The sequence below is a fragment of the Gracilinanus agilis genome, chromosome 3 (assembly GCF_016433145.1).
Source record: "Gracilinanus agilis isolate LMUSP501 chromosome 3, AgileGrace, whole genome shotgun sequence".
Taxonomy (NCBI): Eukaryota; Metazoa; Chordata; class Mammalia; order Didelphimorphia; family Didelphidae; genus Gracilinanus; species Gracilinanus agilis.
In genome coordinates this window covers 209,552,377-209,575,213 of record NC_058132.1, presented here as the reverse complement: position 1 = coordinate 209,575,213, position 22,837 = coordinate 209,552,377, and the positions used below count along the sequence as shown (strand labels likewise).

Sequence of the window (22,837 nt, the reverse complement as noted above, 5' to 3'; positions counted from 1 at the left end):
TCACCCTTTAGGGCCTCTATAAAACCATCAAATTTTGTAGGAAGCTAGTATTAGAGTGAGTGAAGAGGCTGGAAAGAGTAGTTCTAGCCAATCCCCTGAAAAGATGGAGGGTAGGGGAGTGGAGAGAAAGCACCTCAGATTTAAGCCTTGGGTTCTTATATCCCTACTAAATTTTATAATGACCTCCTCAACTTTGAAGGTCCAGAGGATTGGGACATTTTCATCATCATCCTAGTTTTAGCAGTACCTTGGAAGAGTTGATGGTGTATCTTCACTGGGAACCGAGGAAAATTAGATGCACCTCAGAATTTTACAAGGATCCCATATATAAAGGTAACAAGTTGAGGACTCCAGCATGAGGACTTCCACAAATTATATTACCTTTTTTACTTTATGGACTCTAAGCTTAAATCCACTCCACTTCACCTGGACTTTGGGCTTACTGATTGGAGAGTAAGTCACACTTTTAGAGGGATGCTGTGAACCAGCTGCTCTTACTATCCCAAGCCATTTTCTAAAAGCTAATGAAGACTGGCTGACTAATTAATATCAACTGATAATCATGGGGGAAAGCACAATTGTGGGGGCTCATTATTTGAAAAATAACCCATCCACCCTCATCTTTCAGTGCTTTTCATAGGCTAAGGGGAAAAGGAGTTACCTTGCTCTGGGGACCCAGCCTGACAGTTCAATAGGGAAAGGGAAATTAAGTCCAGAGCATGTATCACACACACACAACAATGAATAAAATGAAAAAAACTTTTATTTTTGTAAGTGTGTTCAAGACATTTATGAATAAAAATTGTGCATAGTAGAGCAGCATGTCTTTTTTTTTTAAGCAAGGGCCCACCTTTACCTGTTCAAATCCAGGAGAGAAGAGGGTGCTAGAGAGTAAATATTGCCCAGCAGTCCCAGGACTTAATATGCATGTCTTTCACATGAAATTTGATCACTTTTCAGAGACTATCTTTAAGCATGACCTGCTTGGAGACCATAGATCTTCTTATAGTCCTATTTTACCCTATGTTTCCTTTATCCTGAGACCATTTTGGAATTTGTCCTCATTACTTTTCTTTACACTTCTCAGTCTTACTTTCCCACTCATTTGGCCTAGATCATGTAGCTCATAATTCGATTCTCCATATGGGAAGACATGTATTTTTAAAGTTGTCCAAACCTATAATGTGAAATTTTTGTTCTTCACCATAAGACAGCTGGTCACCTTGACCTTGATCCACATGTTCTAGGAGAATCTTCTTGCTGTGTCATAGTGTTTGTCTTAGAAGTAGGTAAACAAAAAAACCCATTTATATCCATAGTTTGTTGCTCTGACTCCCAGTCAGTTCATCTTAATGGGATACTGCTTATACTGTACTGTTTGAGCATATGACAGTATTAATGTCCTGTACAGTTTGTTCCATTGAGGTCAAAATGAACTTTTTGGTTCTTTGGATAAATTATTGCTCATTTTCTTTTTAAAGCCAGTTATGATACCCTGAGTTGTCCTGATGTGTTATTAAGTAACATGGTATCAAGCATTATATAATAGTTTCTGGTAAATGATTCTGTTCTCGCTTTGATGTAGCATCCTGTATATTTTCTTTTGGGTTCTTGGATTTTCTTTCCATATATGATGTTATAATATATTTCATACCACACTTGTGATGGAAAACTGAAAAAAATATAATACTCAGTGAAAATCTGTTTGAATTAAAAAAAAATCCTTCCTCTAAGTCCACATCCCCTAAAAGACTATAAGATATAGAGACAATAAAAGTCTCTGATATTTGTAGCTGAACTGATATTTGGGATTAACAAATATCTCCTTGCTTATTTATATAAATGCAAGAGGCTCCATCATGAATGATTGATATTTGCAAGTTGTTAAGGGATTTAAAAATTAAAACTAAAATTTACTGGTAGAAATTAAGCAACGAAGCCACACCATGATTCATTTATTTTAATTCAGAGGTTGTCATGGACCTCCTTGTAGTCTGATGGATGAAGCGAATGGACCTCTTTTTGGAATACTGTTTCAAAGTCCATAAAATAAATTACAGAGGTTTACAAAGGGGACTAATTATATTTAAATACAATTATCACAATATTTTAAAAAACAAGTTCACAGATCCCAGATCAAGAACCCCCCTGTTTTTGTTACTTTGTATATATAATATTAATAAGCAAAGTACAAAACTCTAAAATATATTGTGGGCATTTTCTTCTTCCTCTCCAATTTTGTCCACTCAACTCAACTCATTCTTTGATTTTGTTTATCATTGCATTAGACTAGACAAAGTAGGTGTCATCTACAAGCCAAAATTCCCATGAAAACCTCATTCAAATGCAATAGAGAAGAGAGCCAGACTCTATTGCATTTCTTTTAGGTACTGATAGCTACAAACTACTTTACATTATTGAAACAAAGTAGGTCTGAGTTAGTGAGATTAGAGAATCATAGAATATCAGAGTAGGAAAGGGTCTAAGAGATCATCTACAGATGACACCACTAAAGCCCAGGCAATGGGAAAGCTAATGGCAAAGCCAGAAGGTGAATTTCAGAAGCATTCTGAATTTCCTCTTCAGCATTCTTTCCTCTAAATCATGCTTTCTGTCTTTAAGCCAAAGATCTTATGTTTTTGATAACTGAGTCAGAAATATAGTTCAAATCCAGCCCTGGACATTTTTACTAGCTATGTGACACTAGGCAAATCTCTTAATCCTATTTGTCTCAGTGTCCTCATCTATAAAATAAGTTGAAGAAGGAAATAGCAAACCACTCCAGTATCTTTGCCAAGAAAATCACAAATGGGGTTCCAAAGAGTTGGACATGACAAAAAATGACAGAACTGAAAATTAGGGGTAGAAGGTACTTTAGAGTCCATCTAGTCCAAAGCTTCCATTTTATAAGTAAGGAAACTGAGACCCATGGAGGATAAGTGTCACCCAGCTAGTAAGTGAGAGATGGGATTTGAAACCAGGTCAGTCAGTCAGCAAGCATTAATTTAAGAGCTTCCTATGTACTTCCTATGCCACAAAGAAAGGCAAAAACAATCCCTGCCTTCAAGTAGCTAATAGTATAATGGCATAGACAGGCCAGAAATAACTATGTACATACAAGGTGCATCCAGAATAAATTGGGGATAATCTTAGAGGAAAGGAGTTAATATTAAAGGTAATTTAGAAAAGAATGTAGGATTTTAGCTGTGACTTGAAGGAAACCAGGGATGCCTAGAGATGGAAATAAGGAGGGAGAGAATTCCAGGTGTGATAGGCAGGCACAGAGTGGGCAGATGAATGTAATAAACAACAAGGAGACCAGTGCTACTGGCTTGTAGAGTATGTGGAGGGGAGTGAGGTATAAGAGGACCAGAAGGGAAGGAAGGGGTCAGGTTAGGGAGGCTCTAACGGCCAAAGTCAAGGTCCTCTGACTCCAGATCCAGAACTCTTTACATTGCATCAGACAGTCTACTCTTTTAGATACTTCATTCTTATTTCTTTATAATGCATTGCACAAGTTCAATGAATTAACCAAAGGGATCAGGGAAATTCCCACATAAATTCATAGTTTTGTGTGCAAAGCTCTTTTGCAGAATTTTTTTCCTTTTTTTGTGTGTGAATTTTACTACTATGTATCTAAACTAGACTTCATATGAGCCTTAATGAGTATCTTTAAAGACTTGTCTGTATGGGACTTGTAACTGACTATGCAATGACATATCTTCTTCAAAAAGGATAGAATATGGGAGGCCCTGGTTTCAAATCTGGTCTCAGACATTTCCTAGCTGTGTGACCCTGGGAAAGTCACTTAACCCCTATTGCCCAGCCTTTACCAATCTTCTGCCTTGGAACCAATGCACAGTATTGGAAGGTAAGGCTTTCTTTTTAAAAAAGGAATAGAATAAGGAAGAGAGTAGAATGAAATTATAGTAGATTAAGTCAGCAAAATAGCAAGAAATATTAAAAAGATATTGAAAATTAAGATCTTTATCCTTTAGTTTCTCTATAGTCACTTAGAATGAACTTACTGTAATTCATTCAAAATCAACTTACTTTGGCCATTCTTCTCCTGTGATGATGTATCATCATTATTTGACCTAGATCTATAACTTTCCAGGGTCAATTCTGAAATGTCATTTTCTGTGTACATAAAAAAAGTAAATTAGAACTTTCTAGGAATTATATACATGGGATAGACTATCTTAATAGTATACATAATTGCATAAAAGATATTAATTCCCTTATTTCATCATGGAATAAGTACATTCAACAAATGTGTCAATATAAATAATAACACATTTATATACAATTTTAAGGTAAAGGATTTCTTCAACAATACTATAAGGTAGTAAAGTATTATTCCTATTTTACTAAGGAAGAAACCGAGGCCCAGAGAGAGTGATGTGATCAGAGAGGTAGAGCTGGAAAGGTTTCTAATCCAGAGGCTCTTCAGTCCCACCTGCTTATAATTTTAGAGATGAAAGGGAGGCCTCAGTTGTTTAAGTAATATATTCAAGGTCACACAGATAGAATCGAGAGGTGGGAGTTGAACCCAGTTCCTCTGCCTGTAGAGGGCTTTTCTAGTCACACAGTTAAAGTGCAGTAGAGTTCCAAGTTCAATAGTTTTGCCATTAGGCGACACCATCTTGCCTTTCTGATGTTTCTTCATCTGGAACATGGCGGAGCAGAATATTTAAGAACCAACCTCCCAGTTTTGTCAGGAAATTGCTTTGTATATTTCCATAGTGTTCATTTTTGTAATTGGGTAAACTTATAAAACCAAAACCCCAAAATATAAATTCAAATAAACAATGGAAAGATTGTATGCTTTCATCTGCATTCTGACTCCAATAGTTCTTCCTCTGGGGGAGAGGATAGCATTCTTTGTTCTAAGTCCTTCAGAATTGTTCTGGATCATTGTACTGCCAATAGCTAAGTTTTTCACAATTGATCATTGGTTAGGAAATTTTTAATATTACTATAAATTCACTTTAGCCTCCTGTAGCATGGCAGCCCAGTACCAATAGAAATGCAAAGACTATTTCTGTACATATTGTTAAAATAGCTGAGCAATGTAGAGAATTCAGTGACAAAAATCAGTCTTGGGGATTGTGGGTGTCCCAAAAATCTTTGTGCCACTTTAAGCTTTAATAGCTTCCAGTTTCTAATACTATATAGGCAAACACCTAATAAAATCAAACATCTCGCCTTTCCTTCCAGTTGTTTTGGAATCATGAACACAGTGCAGATGCGGTTATATTGTTTAGAGGCTTACCTTTCTTCCATATCACATGCGCTTTCCGTAGCTTCATTATAAAGAGTTGTACTACAATGAAGAGCACCAGAATAAGGGAGGACACAAGAGTGAGCAATAAAATTCCATGTTTCTTCTTTGTGATTTCTAAAGCGCTATAATTTGCTTCTGTAAGAAAAAATAGAACAGTTTGCTTTATATCATGTGGATCTTATATCTGACACGTCACTAGCTGTGTTGGCTGTTGTTTAGTCATTTCAGTCATGTTCGACTCTTTGTGACCCCATCTGGAATTTTCTTGGCAAAAATACTGACGTGGTTTGTCATTTCCTTCGCTCTGACATTTTACAGATGAAGAAACGGAGGCAAACAGTTAAGTGACTTGCTAAGGGTCACACAGCCAGAAAGTGTCTAAGGCCAGATTTGAACTCAAGAAGATGTTTTTCCTATCTCCAGGTCCAGCACTCTTATCCACTGCGCCACCTACCCACCCCAACAGCAACAACAAAAATAAAATGGTTATAGAAATAGAACCCAGGATAAAATTTAGAATAAACCAAGGCTGGCAAGGAAACAACAAAAAGGGTTCTTTGAGACCTTTGGAGATCTTTAGGCCTCTTTAAGGCTCATAAGATTGAATAATTTCATATTTCAAATAATAAAGTAAAATAATAATAAAACTCTGCTCTGGACCTGTACAAAGGTCTAAAGCTCTTATTTAATAATGCAATCCTGCCTTTTTCTGGAAGCTTCCACGTTCCACGCTTGTACAGCTGCATCTCCTTTAGTCAATCCCTAATGTTTTTCTGTCTCTGTCAATAGGGATAGAAAATGGATGAGAGCTGCCTGAATGAGAGAGCTCCCTATAAAGGCCAAGGCCCTCGCCTGCCCCTCAGGCTGCCCTGAGACAGAGGGACAGTCCCCTGCATCAGCTGCATGCAGGGAGATGGCAATCTGAGCTATGCCGAGTTATACCAAGGGCAGAATCTAGTGAGCTAACTTTAAAACACATTAGGGTAAAAATGTCCCCCAAATAGCTGGAATGGACTAGGACAGAGGGGGAAATGGTTTTGCAGTAAAGAGGATAGTTAAAAATTTTTTTTTTATTCTAAGATATTTTATTTTCCCAATTACATGTAATAATTTTTGATGGTACATTTTTCAAAATTAGAAGATTCGGGGGCAGCTGGGTGGCTCAGTGGATTTAGAGGCAGGACTAGAGATGGGAGGTCCTGAGTTCAAATTTGGCCTCAGACACTTCCTAGCTGTTTGACTCTGGGCAAGTCACTTGACACTGCCCTCCCCCCCCCACTTCATTGCCTAGTCCAATGATGGGCAAACTACGGCCTTTGGGCCAGATGATGGCCCCCTGAAATGTTCTATCTGGCCATGCTTGACATTATTCCTAATCTGACGAATACAATGGGTAGGATACAATACAATGAAACTTGGAAAGAGTTGCCTTAGAAACAGACTGGCAGATGAACATTTCCTTTCCTTTGGTCCCCTCTTTAAAAAGTTTGCCCATCACTGGCCTAGTCCTTACCACTCTTCTGCCTTGGAACCAATATATAGTATTGATTCTAAGATGGACGGTGAGGATTAAAAAAAATAAATTTAAATTAAAAAAAAATTAGAAGATTCAAATTGGCCTCAGGATGGTAAAAAAAAATCCCAATATGGAAATCCTGGAGAGTAGCATTTAAATCAGAACAGCCCAAGCTCAGGGTCTGTAAGATCCTCTAAATTGAGAGATACATGATAGTGCCCTAAAAATTTAGTGCTCCAAACTTCAAAAATCCTGGGAGGCTTAAGCCCAAAAGAAGGAGATCAGTTCCAGAACTGAGGGGACTCATGGCAAAACCAAGCTGGGCTGATGACCTCAACTAAAAATGCCACAAAGTACAGAGTTCAGCCCTGGCAGAAAACTCCAATCCTGGGAATAAAGCTGAAAAGAAAACTTAAAAAAAAACCTTACCAAAAACCAAAGAAAATTAACCAGCATTAAAAAAATATTATAGACCTTGAGATCCCCAAAAGAAATAAGTAACTATATAACAATTCTAAGCAGCAAGAAAATTTTTCAAAAGAGAAAATAGATTTTCCACAAGGATTATATAAATATATAAGAAAAATGAAATGAGATAAAGTTAAATGAAAGCTCTGAAAGAGAATCAGTAACTTAGGAAAGCAAGGAGTAAACTTTATCTAAGTAATGGATTCCATAAAAACTAGTCTAGAACAAGCAAATTGATGATTCCATGAGACAGCAAGAAATAGTAAAATAAGAATCAAAGTATTGAGAATATAGAAGAAAATGTAAGATATCTGATATAAAAAACTAATCCAGAGAAAAAGTTGAGAAAGAATTTAATAATCATTAGATTCTATGACAACCATTATTTTAAAAATTCCTGAACACTGACATTTAAGAACTCATAAATGAAAATTCCCCAAATCTATTAGAATCATAGGAGAAAGTAAAAATATTAAGTGAAAAGAAAGTAAAAAATATTAAGAATACATCTATCACTTCCTGAAAGCAACCACAAAAGGAAAAGTTTCAGGAATGTCATATTTAGAGCTCAGAGCTCCAGGTCAAAGAAAAATACTGAAAGTAACCAGAAAGAAACAGTTCAAGTACCAAGGAAGCACTGTCAAGATCACAAGATCTGGCACTTCTACAATAAATTCGAGCAGATCTTGGCATATAATATTCCAAAAACCAAAAGCTATAGGCTTAAAACCAATAATAAGTTATTCTGCAAAGCTGAATATAATCCTACAAGGAAGAAAGGAATCTTTAATATAATAGAGAACTTTCAAGTATCTGTGATCAAAAATGACCAGAGCTGAGGAAGAATTCTGAAATATTAACACAATTAAAAAAATAACTTAGCTGAGTATTGGAAGGAGCTATCTGATGATATTCTAAGAGGGAGAGAAGAAACAAGTGTCCCGTCAGAGTCTTAATGTCTTAAAAGAGTACTGAGGGAGTTAAATGAGAAAATTTGAGGTACTGAGGGAGGATTGGTTCTATTTGGAGTCTTTGGAGAAGGAAAAGAGAAGGGAGAGAAAAAGGAACATATCAATGAAGAAAGGAGGAAGAACAGGTTGGATTTGTTATTTTTCATATGTAACATGTATAAGAAGATGAAGGAAGGGGTTGGGGGGGCATGCATTAGATGAACTTCATTTTTATTTGAAATTAAAAAAAGGAGGATTGAACACATACACAAAGAGTTTGGCATAGAAATACATTAAATTCAACAAGTAAACAAGTGAGTTTGAGGGGTTTGGTTAAGATGAAGAGTAATACCTGGGAAGAAAAAGCCAAAAGGAAAACAAATTTATTCATCTTGAGGGGTGAAATTAAAAGGAGGAAAAATGAAAAAACAAACAAACCCAAGAATATAAGAAGATGCCTTAGATTGCCTCTTAGACAATAGAGAATGACTGAACAAATTGTATATGAATGTAAGAGAACACCATATAATGTAATTCAGTATTATTCCCTAAGAAATTACAAAAGAGATGCTATTAAAGAAACCTGGGGAATGTGAACTGATAGAGAATGAAGTGAGAAAAAAAATCTGCAAACTAGCATTATAAAGAAAAACAAATTTGAAAGACATATGGGCTCTGATCAATGATTTCCAGAAGACCTATTGTGAAGCATGGTACCTACCTCTAGACAGAGAGGTGGAATTCAGATAGAGAAATTCATTTTTGGTTATGGGTACCATGTGGATTCATTTTGGTTGTGCTTATTTCTTATGTTTGTTCCTTTCTTTTTTTCCCCCCTCAGTTTTTAATAGGGAGAAGGGTGGTTAGAAAGAAGAGAGTTAGCAGTTGTGCCAAAGAAAAAGAATCATTGAAATATTTTTTAAAGGCTCAGAAGAGAACAAAAGGGAATTCCAAAGGAAATGCAGACAGATAGGACAATTTTGAAAGAAATGCATAGAATTTATTACATTTTAAAAAAACTGCAAGTGTGAAGTGGGAATTCATGGTTTATTTCATATAGAATCCTTTTTTTTAAATATTCTCTCTACAGAAAATTCTCTTTTCTGGTGTGTGAGTTTGAATAAAAAAATTTAAAAGGATGAAGTGATAATCAGTGTCTAATGTTGCGAAGAGGTCAAGGACATTGAGGACTGAAAAAGAATTCATTGAATTTAGTGATTAGGAGGTTAAAATGTCAAGTGCTTTTCATAGTAGGATGAGTGAACTTACCAGTGAAGTCAAATTTCTGAGTCGTTTGTTCATGCCCTAGTGTGTCAATATCCACAGTACTGAACTCTTCCATTACTGTTAATAGAAAGGAAGATGTGTTAAGTTTCATATTTTTTATTCCAGAGTAGTTTGGAGAGCTAATAGCAACAAGAACAACTCATATTTCCATAATACCTTATGTTAGGGCCTGGCCTTGTGACTTTTACTGGCATAAAGAACTCTCAAATGAGAATATTCTCTCTAACAATACAATTTGGTGCCTTCTCTGCAATTTATATAGTCTTTGAGAAAATAAAAGTTACCTTTCTGGTGTCAGAGACCTCATCAGAAGTCTGGTAAAGCCTATCGATCCCTTCTCAGAATGTTTTAAAATACACATAATAAAATGTAGAGAATTACAAAGGAAGCCAGTCATATTGAAATACAATAATCAAAGCATTATAAAACTAGCAGATTCACAGATCATAGATTAAGAATTCTTTTAAAAATTGTTTAGAAACCTGAAAGCTTAAATCTAGGGTCACACAGCAAGTATGTTTCAGAGGCAGCCCATAAACATGTTTTTTCAGGACCAGCTCTATGTCCATTACTCCACATGGCTTTTTAAAATAACGAAAGATGGGGGCAGCTGGGTAGCTCAGTGGATTGAGAGCCAGGCCTAGAGACAGGAGGTCCTGGGTTCAAATCTGGCCTCAGACACTTCCCAGCTGTGTGACCCTGGGCAAGTCACTTGGCCCCCATTGCCTACCCTTACCACTCTTCTGCCTTGGAGCCAATACACAGTATTGACTCTAAGACAGAAGGTAAGGTTTTAAAAAAAATAACTAAAGATTTTTTTTTTAAACCCTTGTACTTCGGTGTATTGTCTCATTGTCACACAGCTGGGAAGTGGCTGAGGCTGGGTTTGAACCTAGGACCTCCTGTCTCTAGGCCTGACTCTCACTCCACTGAGCTACCCAGCTGCCCCCTAACTAAAGATTTTTTAAAAATTTCTCGTAATAATCTAGTGAGATAATTTTTTTGAGGGGGGGCACTCTCAGTCTCTGCCTCCATTGCTGTAGGCAACTCCTAGTGCTGAAATTTCTTATCCCCAAAGATGATCAACTATCATTAGCTTACTTACGTTTTAGAGAATTAGGACACAGAGGGTTAGTGGCTTGTCTATGGCCAGTGTACATCAAAGGCTTGAATTCAGGTTTTACTAACTTAGGTAGTGGCTCTCAATCTTCTGTTCACATATATCATATAAATATTACTGTCTTCAGAGATTAAGTTAACTTCCAATAGTCACACAGATAATTTAGGCCCGAGTCAGGATCTAAACCCAAGCCTTCTTACTCCAAATCCAATTTTCTTTCCACTAAACCATACTTAAATAAAATAAATGACATTTTGAAAACTACCTTCATGTCCTTTCACTATAAGGAATCTTTTCTTTTTTTTTTTTTTTTTGATATAGAGAATTCCTAGTCAAAATATTTTGGAAGAAATGTGCAAATGAATCCTGACTTCCCAAATCAGGGACAGCTGATATAGGAATATATGTATGTATATGTATATGCTATATATATATATATAATATGTATATATATATATATATTTATCATGTAGCTGTGTGAGTCGTATAGGAGACAAAAATAGGACAGTCAAGCAATGACCTCTTCTGTTCTACAAACAAGGAAGAGAGGATTTGTAATACCTAGAGGCATGACTCAATTAATTAATAGGCTGATATACAAGCTGATTTACCTTTTAGCCCAAATTTTTGTTTATACATCTGTAGTGATTGTTTCTGGGAAATGTAGACTTGCCTGTATTAGCTGGATGAAAGTGACATTTTAAAAGCAAGCAACTCGCCCCCTGAATTAATATGATCTCTTTGTGTAAAGATGCCATCTTTAACACCATCTGGACACAGTTTGTTCAGCCCATCGAGTGTCTGAGATTTCAGGCTGTTGCACAGTGCCACTGTGTGGTTTTCAAGGGGAACTAAGCAAATTGTGGCAAAAATGTAGACATGGCTCTGCTAGGAATGTGTATGTGAGTATTTACCATGGAAGAATTATAGAATGATTTCATAGAAAAGAGGAAGAGGAGAAGAAAGAGAAGGAGGAAGAGGTTAAGGAAGGGAAAGAGGAGGAGGAAGAGAGGGAGGAAAAAGAAGAGAAGGAAGAGAAGGAGGAAGAGGAGGAGGAAAAGAAAGATAATCATTTAAAATCTTTGATGATGTCTTTAAATCTAGAGAGAATGGCATCATAGGTGATGTAGCATAGTGAATAGAGGATCCTGCCAAAATCAGTACAGACCTGGCTCTGTATATAAATGTTATATAAACCTTTACATGTGATTTTGAATGCTGAATACATTTGGCTTTCATATCTTATCCATTGTTTTTCATGTCTTTAAGTAACAAAGAGGGGAATTGAACTGACAAGGAATTATAGTATCCCAGAGTCCTCCATTAAGCTGGGTGTGCATACTGAAAGTAGAAATATTCCAGAAGCTCACAATTTTAGAACCACATGTGATAGGCATTATAGATTTTTAAAAAAACATTTTTTTAATATCAGAAGGACACAAAAAAGTAGAGCTGAAATGGGTATCTTAGGAACAAACCCTACCCTTTTAAGACCTTCTAGTTTAAGGACTTACCAAGTTCAGTGGAATTCTGAGAGGGCTGAAAGGAAAATGTGCTGTTCTCCACATTCTCTGAATCTGGAGCTGTTACTATTAAAGGAAAAAAAAAACAAAATCTAAAAATAGAGAAATCAACAATTGGTATTGCCCCTGGAAGAAATTCCAGAGTGAATCTAACTCTTGTTTGTTTATTTCACAGAAGTCCTAGAACTACTTATTTTAAAGGCCTGGTGCCAGTTTTTGTCTCCCCCATTAGATTGTAAGCTTCTGGGGGCAGAGACTATCTTTAGCCTCTTTTTGAATTCCCAGAGTCTACTACATATACATATCTAATAAATTTTTTGATTGACAGATTTTTACTTTGCATCCTATTCTTAGCTCTTTTGTTGGCCGGCTGGGCAATCTAGATGATCATATGGGGTACCTTTAAGTACTGACATGCTTGGCTGCAGTTATAAGGCAAATGTATGTATTTATGGTTGCCATCATTTAAGAGGCAGCATGACACAGTGGCTAGAGAGCTAGTCTAGGAGGTAGGAAGACCTGGAGTCAAGTCCTCCCTACAACACATACAGGCTATGTGACTCTGGGTAAGTCATTTAACTTCTCATAACAATACTGTATATTGACTCCAAGGCAGAAGAGTGGTAAGGGCTAGGCAATGGGATTTAAATGACTTGCCCAAGGTCATATAGCTAGGAAGTGTCTGAGGTCAGATTTGAATCCAGGACCTCCTGTTTCTAGGCCTGGCTCTCAGTCCACTGAGCTACCCAGCTGCCCCCCTCAGTTCCTTTTTAAAAGCAGACAGATAGAAAGTAATGCTTCTTCAACGTCCTAAGTCTTCCAGATTTTCATAAAGGATTCTTCTAATTTATAGGGTCAGCTTAGTTCCTTCTGACCAGCTTCATTCTTAGTATAGGTCACAGCTAAATATTTATGTTTCATATATTCAACATTCATTCATCTAATATTAGGTGAACATTTACTAGGCACAGTGTTTTTAGAGGCATTGAAGGGAATAGAAAGTTTAGAAAAGACTCTATCCCTGCCCCTGTAGGGGTTTAGTCTAGAAGACCCATGTAATTTATAAGAAGACAAGGTAGTTTGGGTACCTTAATTCAGGTAAAGAGTTATTTTAAAAGTACTGCCTAATCTTTTTCACTTAAAAATCTGTGTTATAAAGGGCAACTGGGTGCCTCAGTGGATAGAGAGCCAGACTAGGAGATAAGAGGTTCTGGGTTCAAATCTGGTCTCAGACACTGTCTAGCTGTGTGACTCTGGGCAAGTTATGTAACCCCCATTGCTTGGTCTTTGCTGAACTTCTCCAATACACAGTATTGATTCTAAAATGGAAGATAAGGGTTTTTTTTAAGCTATGCTATAAATGGTACTTTCTAGCTGTGTGAACCTGGGTAAGTCCCTTATTCTTAATTGCCTAGCCTTAATGCTCTTCTGCCTTGGAACAGATACTTAGTATCAATTCTAAGATAAAAAAAATAATGGTTTAAAAATACTTTATTCCAATGATGGCAAAACTTTTGAAGATGAGGTGCTGGACCCCATCCCCCACCTCACCCCCAGACCATGTGCCGTGCCTCTCCCCGCCCCTTACCCCTGACAGGGAAGGGAGGGAGTGGTCTCATTGGGCTGCTGGGCAGAGGGGCAGGTGAAGTGAGGAATGTCCTCAGAGAGTGTAGAAAGGGAGAGGGGAGTGGCCTGAGTGCTCTGCTCCCCTCCAGCTCTGCCAACTGTGAGCTACCCATCTTACCCACTGTGGATTCCCATTGGACTGCTGGGAAGAGGGTGGGGACTATGAGAGGGGGAGGGGAGAAGCTCCATCTGAGTCCCTTTGCCTTTCTAGTAACAAACTTGGCAGGGGGCACATGCCCACAGAGAGTACCCTGTGTGCCATCTTTGGCACCCATGCCATAGGTTTGCCATCACTGCTCTATTCTATTTCTCCTAATAATTAATCTGAATGTTATTCACTTTTCTTTCTCAGATACATCCTTACTTCAAGGCATGGCAGCTCCCTCTATTCATACTTTCTGCCTCCATTATGGAGGGGGAATTCTTATTTGATAAAGTAATATATAATTATCAATGAGTAAATTCAAAAGCACTTTTTAGAAAGAGCAACTAGAAGTCTTTTAATATCTTTATCTATCAATGTAGACTTATTTTTGTTGCTCAGTAAATTTTCAGTTATGTCCAACTCTTTGTGGCCAGTCTGAGGCTATATTGGCAAAGATACTAGAGTGGCATGCCATTTTCTTTTGAAGCTCATTTTACAGATGAGGAAACAGGCCACTGGGATTAAGTGACTTGTCCAAGCTCACACAGCTAGTAAGTGTCTGAGATCAAATTTGAACTCAGGTCTTCCTGACTCTGGCTCTGGCACTCTATCCACTGTACCACTTAGTTGTCCATAGACTTGTTAGCTAAATGAAAAAATGACACCTAAAATTCCTTTATGGATATTTAGAGCTATTATGGTAGTAGATGCCAGGCCAGCTATTGGTACCAGTTTGGATTATAAACAAAAGAGCCAAATGCAATAGACATGGGACCTTGATCAATTATACTAGGGAACCTGCTTTTATCAGCTTTACTCTGCATCACTGACCTGTATTGCCATAATGTGGTAGTTGAATTTCTAGAAAATAAAGATTCATTTTTTTCTTATGTTACCTTTCAACCTCACATTATAAGTACTTATTTAGCCCTTTGATAGCACGAATCTTCCTATCTTCAGTAACTCTCCTATGATGCCCACCTACCATCTAACATTTTATGGGTAGACTTGGGGTGGAGAAAGGAGTCATCAAAAAGTTGGAACATGTGAGGAAGCTCACACTATTCAACCAGGTTTTGTGGGTCTCAGGGTTTTGTAACCTAGATACTCAAATAACTCTCCTCTTGGTCTGAGAAGGAAGTGACCATTGGAGAACATCTGCGTGGTGTGGAATGTCAGGATGTTAGCAATTCAATCTCACAATGAAAATATGACAGGCAGGGCTCAAAATAAGGGATTTTCTTTTTCTTTCTCATAAGTCACAATTTTGTTATTATTATATATTTTTTATTATAAAGAGTTATTTTAGTCTTAGATAAGCAGACAATTCAGCACACACTCATTAAGCCCCTTTAGGCTTAAGAAGGGCATTGTACTAGGCAATTGTGGTTATAAAGACAAAAAATGAAGTAGTCCCATATTTACTGGGAGAATTCAAAACATACACGGATATGCAAGGTTTTCAAAGTTTCTGAAGCTAGCTGTAGAACCATGAAGTTCACATTGATAGTATTTACTGCTTATTTAATACACAACTTATATGGTTCATGCTGCTATTTAAGAGAAAACTTAGTGTAGTGGGAAAAGCAGTCAATTAACAAACATTTATTAAGTGCTCACTTAATGCCAGGCATTGGCACTAGGCATACAAAGAAAGGCAAAACTATAGTTCCTGACCTCAAAGCACTTTGTTTTGTTTTTATTTTAATCCTTACCTTCTATCTTAGAATCAATACCAAACACCTATTTTAATACAGAAGAGCAGCAAGGGCCAGGTACCTGGGGTTAGGTGACTTGCCCAGGGTAACACAGGTAGAAAGTAGTTTTAAAAGTTTAAAAAGTCCAAAAGACTGTTTGCGTGAGACTAGAGCTTGACAGGCTGGCTCTTAGGGATGGAGCTGGGAATCATCAGCATGGAAAATATAACTGAACTCATTGGAGCTGATGAAATCAACAATCAAGATAGTAGAGTGGGAGAAAAGACGTCCAGGATAGAGCTTTGGGGGACACTCACAATTAGCAAGGAATTTGGTTAGTGTTAGCCTCAGAAAACTCGGCTTCTAATCTAAGCCTTACTATTAATTAGCACTATCACCTAATCTTTTGAGCCTCACTTTTCTCACTTGCACAATGGAAATAGCAATAGTTTTTCCACTTAACCTCTCAGGATTATTGTGAGAAATTGCTTTGTAAAGTGTTGTGTAAATCTGAATTATGGCTACAGAAAAGATTCCACAGATTTTTTTTCTATGTCAATAAGTTGGTGGTCAAAGGGGATCTTATATTAAAGAGATTCTTAGCCTCTTCAATAAATTTTCAAGTCCATTATCTAACTTATAAAGTAGTATTTGGCTATTTATATGTTTAAATTCCAAAATTTCAAATGTTAAGATTCATCTCATCTTATACACATACACACATATCTAAACAGCAACCACTTCATAAAAGATATAGGAAAGGAAAAAAGCTAAAACCATCCTCTTATTTCCAGCTAAGAATGAATAAACAATTTTTTTGGTTTATTTGACTCCATGTGCTTACCTATAATAAAACTGAGGTCAATTTATGTATAATCATAATGAAAAGGCACTACCAAAATTTTACTGGTACATGATTTTGTGCTAGTTGTTAATTTATTGATAGTAGTCTCTTCCCACCCCTCCTCTTTCCTTCCCTCCTTTCCCTTCTCCTCCATTTCCTTTCCCATCAAATCATTGCATCCTCTAGGCTCAAGTTGAGAATTTCTCCATCATGAGAGAGTTTGGTAGTGCGGAAGAGTGTCCTAAAAAAACAAAAAACTCTCACTCTCAAAGATTTTGCCATCCCATTTCATTTGTTCATATACGCAGGCGTAATGTTAATGAACTGTTTTTACCCAAATCTTCAAACCGGAATGGCACTACCAGCTTTTCTTCTCGTAGGCCTTCGTGTCGGACGAGGCAGTTAGCAGTTGTGTTTTCCCCATACGCACGAACTCTCAGTGTGCTTGTTGTATTACACTTCTTTCCATCGTGTTCAAATGTGTGCTGAGTTTCACCTGCATAACAATTTGCAAATAATTTCAAGCAGTGACTTTTTTAATGTAAAGTCAAACAACCAACTTATGAAACCAAACTTAAGGGATAGGTTCTCACGGATTCTGTTCTGCAGTCCCAGATGGCACAATTAAGCTCAGGCAGACATTTTTAAAGCACATGTCATTGGTCTCAAGGACCACAGAAGAGAACACAGGTAGGTAGATCATTGCAAACCTCTCAGCTCTGGACAATCAATTTAAAGCTCATGCCCTATCCTTAATGAGTTTGTAGCATTATTTATCAAAGACCATACATTATTATTGTGAGTGGTGAAGGCAGAAGAGTTAATATAGATTGTCTCTATAGAGATAAAATAGAGCAAAAGGTTATTATTATCTGAGTATTTGCATATAATAATAGTTGAGATATATAGATTCTCTTATCATAATCCATAAATAATTATTAAGCACCTCAATTTATCTTAGCTATTCCCTTGCTATTTTTGCATATCAAATTCTGGGAAACTAATACATTGTTGAAATTGCTTTTTGGATATTTTTATTTCTCAGAAGACAGAAGGAGCAGCGACTTGGAAAGTGATGTCCAGTGGAGTGCCTCAGGATCTTTGCTTAGATCCTTGCCATTTTTATCCAAGATTTGAATAAAGAAATAGATGGCACCCTTATCAATTGATCAATATTTGTTAAGCCTACTATGTGCCAGGTACTGTGCTAGGCACAGAGAATATTAAAATTGTAAGGATGGGATTTGTGCAAGGGGGATGGCAAAATAAAGCAAAAGATAGTCTCCACCCTCAAGGAATTTACAATCTAATGGAGGAGACAATGTGTAAATGAATATACACAAAGTAAGCTATATATAGGATATATAGGAAATAATTAATAGAGGAAGCCACTAGAATTAAGAGGCATTGGGGAAGGCTTCCAATATAAGAGGAGATTTTAGCTGGGACTTAAAGGAAGCCAAGAAAGTTAGCAGGAAGAACTAAAGAGGGAGATTTTAAAATCTGATTTTCAAATGACACAAGGCTAGCAGGCATACATAATGTACTAGATGATAGAGTCATCATCCCTACAAAATGGTCCTGACAGGGTAGAAAATTGAGATATACTAATACGACAAAATTTAATAAGGACATTTATAGAGTTTTACACTTGGATTAAAAGATCAGATTTCTCATGCCCACAAGTATAAGAGAGAGAAGGTGTGGCTAGAGGGCATTTAATTGGAAAAATGTCTCAGGTTTTAGTTGATGGCAAGCTCAATTTGGGTCCACAATATGTTATACAACTCTCCCTCCTCCACCAAAAAGGATGATATGGTCTTAGTCTGGGTTGAGAGAGGTATAAATTCTAGTAATGAGGAAATGAGAGTGCCTCTTTTTTTCTGACTTGGTCAGACCACATCTAGTGTTTTATTTTAGTTCTGGGAGTCACATTTTAGAAAATACATTGACAAGCTGGATAGCATCCAGAGGAGGGCAATCAGAATAGCAAATAGCCTCATGTCTGTGACATATGAAGCTTGGTTGAAAGCACTAGGGATGATTTTCTTGAAGAAGAGAAGTACTTGGAAATAAATGATTGTCCTCCAGTTCTTAGAACTCTCTAATGTGGAAGAAGGATTAGACTTGTTCAACTTGGCCCAGAAAGATAGAACTAAAAGAGATGGGTAAAGCTGCAGAGAGGCAAATTTAGTCATGTCAGGAAAAGCTTACACTTAGAACTACTGAAAAAGGGCAGCTGGGTAGCTCAGTGGAGTGAGAGTCAGGCCTAGAGATGGGAGGTCCTAGGTTCAAACCCGGCCTCAGCCACTTCCCAGCTGTGTGACCCTGGGCAAGTCACTTGACCCCTATTGCCCACCCTTACCACTCTTCCACCTATGAGACAATACACCGAAGTTAAGGGTCTTAAAAAAAAAAGAACTACTGAAAAGGAAACAAGCTACCTTTCTACCTCATCATTTAACTGAAAATGCTCTCTCAAAAGTTACCAGTGATCTCTAAACTTCCGAACCAAATGGCCTTTTTTCAATCTTCATTCTTCATCTCAATATACTATGGGACTTCAGAATGGTCTACCTTATGAAATAGTGAGCTCTCCATCACTTCACATGTTTGGGATATGACTGGATAATCATATGGAAGGGATGTTGCAGAAGGAAATTGAGTATTGGGTAGGAGGTCACACTGAAGGATAATGTTCCTTTCGACTCAAGATTCTATCATTCAGTGACTATCATAATATAGTTACATTGTTAATAGAATTTTTTTATGCCTTTTGGCAATATTGTTCTCTACACTAGGATCATCTCTGTTCCAATTAAACATTAAATCAAACCTATTTTCATTATCTCTGAAAATGTCTAAGGCTTTTATAAAGGATTAGCTGTTTAGCTTCTTTTCTTTTAGGAGAATGGGCTGAATATTACTCAACTACCTTAAAGAGTGAATTTTATGTTTTTAGTTTGTTTTAATGATAAATATCCTTCTGATCTGTTGCTTAAAAGATTAAGGCATAATATTGGTTGGTAGAGAAGGAGTACTAGGTTTGGAATTAGAGTACCTGGATTTTAGTTTTGCCTTTGCTTCTTACCATTTATGTGACCTCAGTCACCTCTCTGAGCTTCCTGGTACCAAATGTAGAGGTTGGACTAGAGCAGTGATGGGCAAACTATGGCCTGCGGGCCAGATGAGGGCCCCTGAAATGTTCTATCTGGCCACATGACATCATTCCTAATCTGACGAATACAAGGAGTAGGTTACAGTACAATGAAACTTCGAAAGAGTTGCCTTAGAAACAGACTGACAGATGAGCATTTCCTTTCCTTTGGCTGCCTCTCTAAAAAGTTTGCCCATCACTGGACTAGAGAATATCGAATATTCCTTGTAGCTGATTCAATGAATGCATCTGACAAATCGGCCGATTATTATGTATTTCCCTGTTTTTCTTTTTTCCTGCCACCAGAGGGTGCCAAAACATTTCCAAATACCTGCTCTTGCAATGAAGGGAAATTGAGGGAACAAGGAAAGCTTGGAACTGGAAAATGTTTTTTCTTACTTACCATAAAGTTCCATGCCATTGCTCAAAAGCCAGGTTATCTGTGGAGGCGGCTTGCTTCCTTTAGTGAAACATCTTAGTAACACGTCTTTCCCGTTGGAAGTTCTGATGGTCAGTGCTTCCAGTGTTGGCTTGGAGGGAGTGGCTAGATAAAAATTATTGAGGAAATTGGGGAAAAAAGCATCATGATTTCTGAATCAACCCAGTCTTGGAAGATGCTTGTGAATTCAGGAGTTCAGTATTTCACCATTCTCAGCAGTGAAACTGAAGTGTGGGTCTCTTTGATGTGCTGGGGAATTTTTATTTTTTAATTTTTTGCCTTGCTCGATTTCTTATTCTGTAATTCCTAAATAATCTAAAGTTGATATTTCTTATACAATTTTGGCATATGACTACATTTCATTGACAAGAGTTCTGTTCCCAACTATCTGTGTGACTCTAGGCAAGTCACTGAGCCTTAATTTCCTCCTCATATTTAAAATGGTGGTGGTGGAGGGGTTAGAATAGATTTTCTCTCTGGTTCTTTCCATTTCTAACAATGTATAATTCAAAGTTTATTTTGAATCCTTTAAATGTAAACTACCCTTCCCATTCTGCCTACCATAAAAATATTGTAGGTGTAGGTCCTTTTCATTCCTGCCCTAGAAAAACACTATATTGTTACAACTTGGTCCTTTCCCTAATTGCATTCTATCCCACTCTTCTGTTTTCTCAGGAGCCATTTTTCTCCCCTTCCCCATCCCAGCCCTTGGATCCTTCTTTGGGCAGCAATTAATTGCAAATTATATTGCTTTATTACTAATCAGCCAGGCTTTATTGAAAAAAAATTTTTATAGACCAAAGTTCAACCTTTGAGAGATGACAGTGCAAGGTCTTTCTTTATTACTTCCTCTGGGTCCTTTTCCATTTTAAAGAGGTATTGGGAAGGGATCACACCTGAAGCACTGTCAGCCAGCTGGGCTACTCTCACTCTCACACCAAAACCTACTCATCCTTTTAGGTCCAGTTGAAATGCTACTTCAATGAAGTCCTCACCAGTCACACAAGCACAAAATAATATTTCTCTCCTCTGATTATTAATAGCACTTCATTAATACTGTCCCGATGACACTTAGCTATAATTCAAGACAGCACGAGATATGTCTGTAAAGATCTTATCCCCCACATTAAACCGTAAACATTTGAGGACAGGAACCACACTTTATTCTTCTTTGAATTCTTCATGGGACCTATCTGGTAGAGTGTATTGCACAAGCATTTGTTGAATGAATGACTGAACGAGTCCTTGTCTCCTTACTATCTTTAGCGCACATACCATAGGTTGCTGACCATGGTGATTATAAGAAAAGGAGATAAATGGAAAATATTTCTTGATTTTAAATAGGATCTTTGAAACTTGGATTTGAGCAGTGATTTATGACTGTGAACCAGTCAACAAACTTTTATTTAGTGCTTACCACATGCCAGGCACCATGCTACATGCTATGGATCACAAGAAAGGCAAAAATAGTTTTTTCCATCGAGAAGATCATATTCTCATGGGGGAGAAGACATGAAAAGAACTAGACAAATGTAGAGTAGATGAAAGGCAATCTCAAAAAGGACCTGGGCAAATCAGGAAAGGTCTCCTGCAGAAGACAGGATTTGAGCTGTCCTGAAGGAAGCCAGGTAGCTAGCCATACAATACATACCTAACACAATTACGTTCACTTCCTTGGTTCTCACTGGTTTGCTATAATATAAGCATTTGTATACGCCTTCGTCCTGAAGAGTTACATTTGATATACTGATGGTGAGCTGATCATCAGAGTGATGTAGCAGTTGGTATTTTCGGTTTTTTAAAGCTGCAGAAGGAAAAGAACTGTTATCCAGGAAAGATTTGACAATCAGATGACCAAAAGTCAGCTTGGTGAATCACTAAACCCAAGAAGATGGTTTTGGTGGGGCTTCGTCCCCACAATATTAAGGAACAAACATCATTTCTTTGATTTACTCATTTTTAGACGTTAGTGTAAATAGCTACAGTGGATGGAGAGCTGGGCTTGGAGATAGGAAGATTCAACTCCCTAAGTTCAAATCTGGCCTCAGATACTTGCTAGCTTTGTGATCCTGGGTAAGTAAATCTCTTAACTTTGCTGGACTCTTGTTTCCTCATCTACAAAATGAGCTGGAAAAGAAAATGGCAAACCATTCCAATTTCTTTGCCAAGAAAACCCTAAATGGGGTCATGAAGAGTTGTATCTAACTGAAAAAGAGTGAACAACAGAAATAAATATATGATTATTGATAGGTTCAGAATAAGAGGACATAGATTCAAATCCTAGTTTTGCTAATTTGTTAGAATCTATTGAGGTACAGAGCCAAATAAAAGAAAAGGTAAGGCAAACATAAAAAATAAGGGAAAGAGACCATGTTCTTTCATCTAATGTTTTTGTCTGGCTCATCCGTTGATCACATTAGGCCAGATCAATATGGTTTTAATTGGTCTTTATACTGTCAGTGTCTGACCTGAGGTAATTGGCAGGTGATGTAAGAATCCTAGATGGCACTCAGGGGGTTCTCCTCCTTTCTCACCCCACCGGTGACTTGACCTTGGAGGGTCCATAGGCATCAGCATCCCAGATCACACATTCTCACAGAGAAAAGAGGCCATTGAATCCAACCCATTCATTTTACAGATGAGGAAACTCAACCCCATGGCAGCTAGAATTTTGCCCAAGGTCACACAGGTAGTAAGCCTAAGGACTGCAAAGTAAAGGGTCTACTATGGTTCTGGAAATGTTGGAGGAACCCAGAACACTGAGAAATCCTTTGTTTG

At 37.4% G+C, this 22,837-nt stretch overlaps 1 protein-coding gene across 1 annotated transcript; it reads right to left on the bottom strand.

Moving 5' to 3' along the window:
• Window positions 1–1,538: 1,538 nt before the first annotated feature.
• CRTAM (cytotoxic and regulatory T cell molecule) lies at window positions 1,539–22,624 on the bottom strand. The gene is made up of 9 exons (XM_044669038.1): window positions 22,528–22,624; window positions 21,711–21,863; window positions 20,024–20,164; window positions 16,798–16,959; window positions 12,143–12,217; window positions 9,491–9,565; window positions 5,276–5,422; window positions 4,054–4,140; window positions 1,539–1,672 (listed from the first exon to the last, which is right to left on the bottom strand). Exons 1-9 carry the CDS (start codon window positions 22,622–22,624, stop codon window positions 1,539–1,541), a joined length of 1,071 nt encoding a protein of 356 aa, XP_044524973.1.
• Window positions 22,625–22,837: the final 213 nt, after the last annotated feature.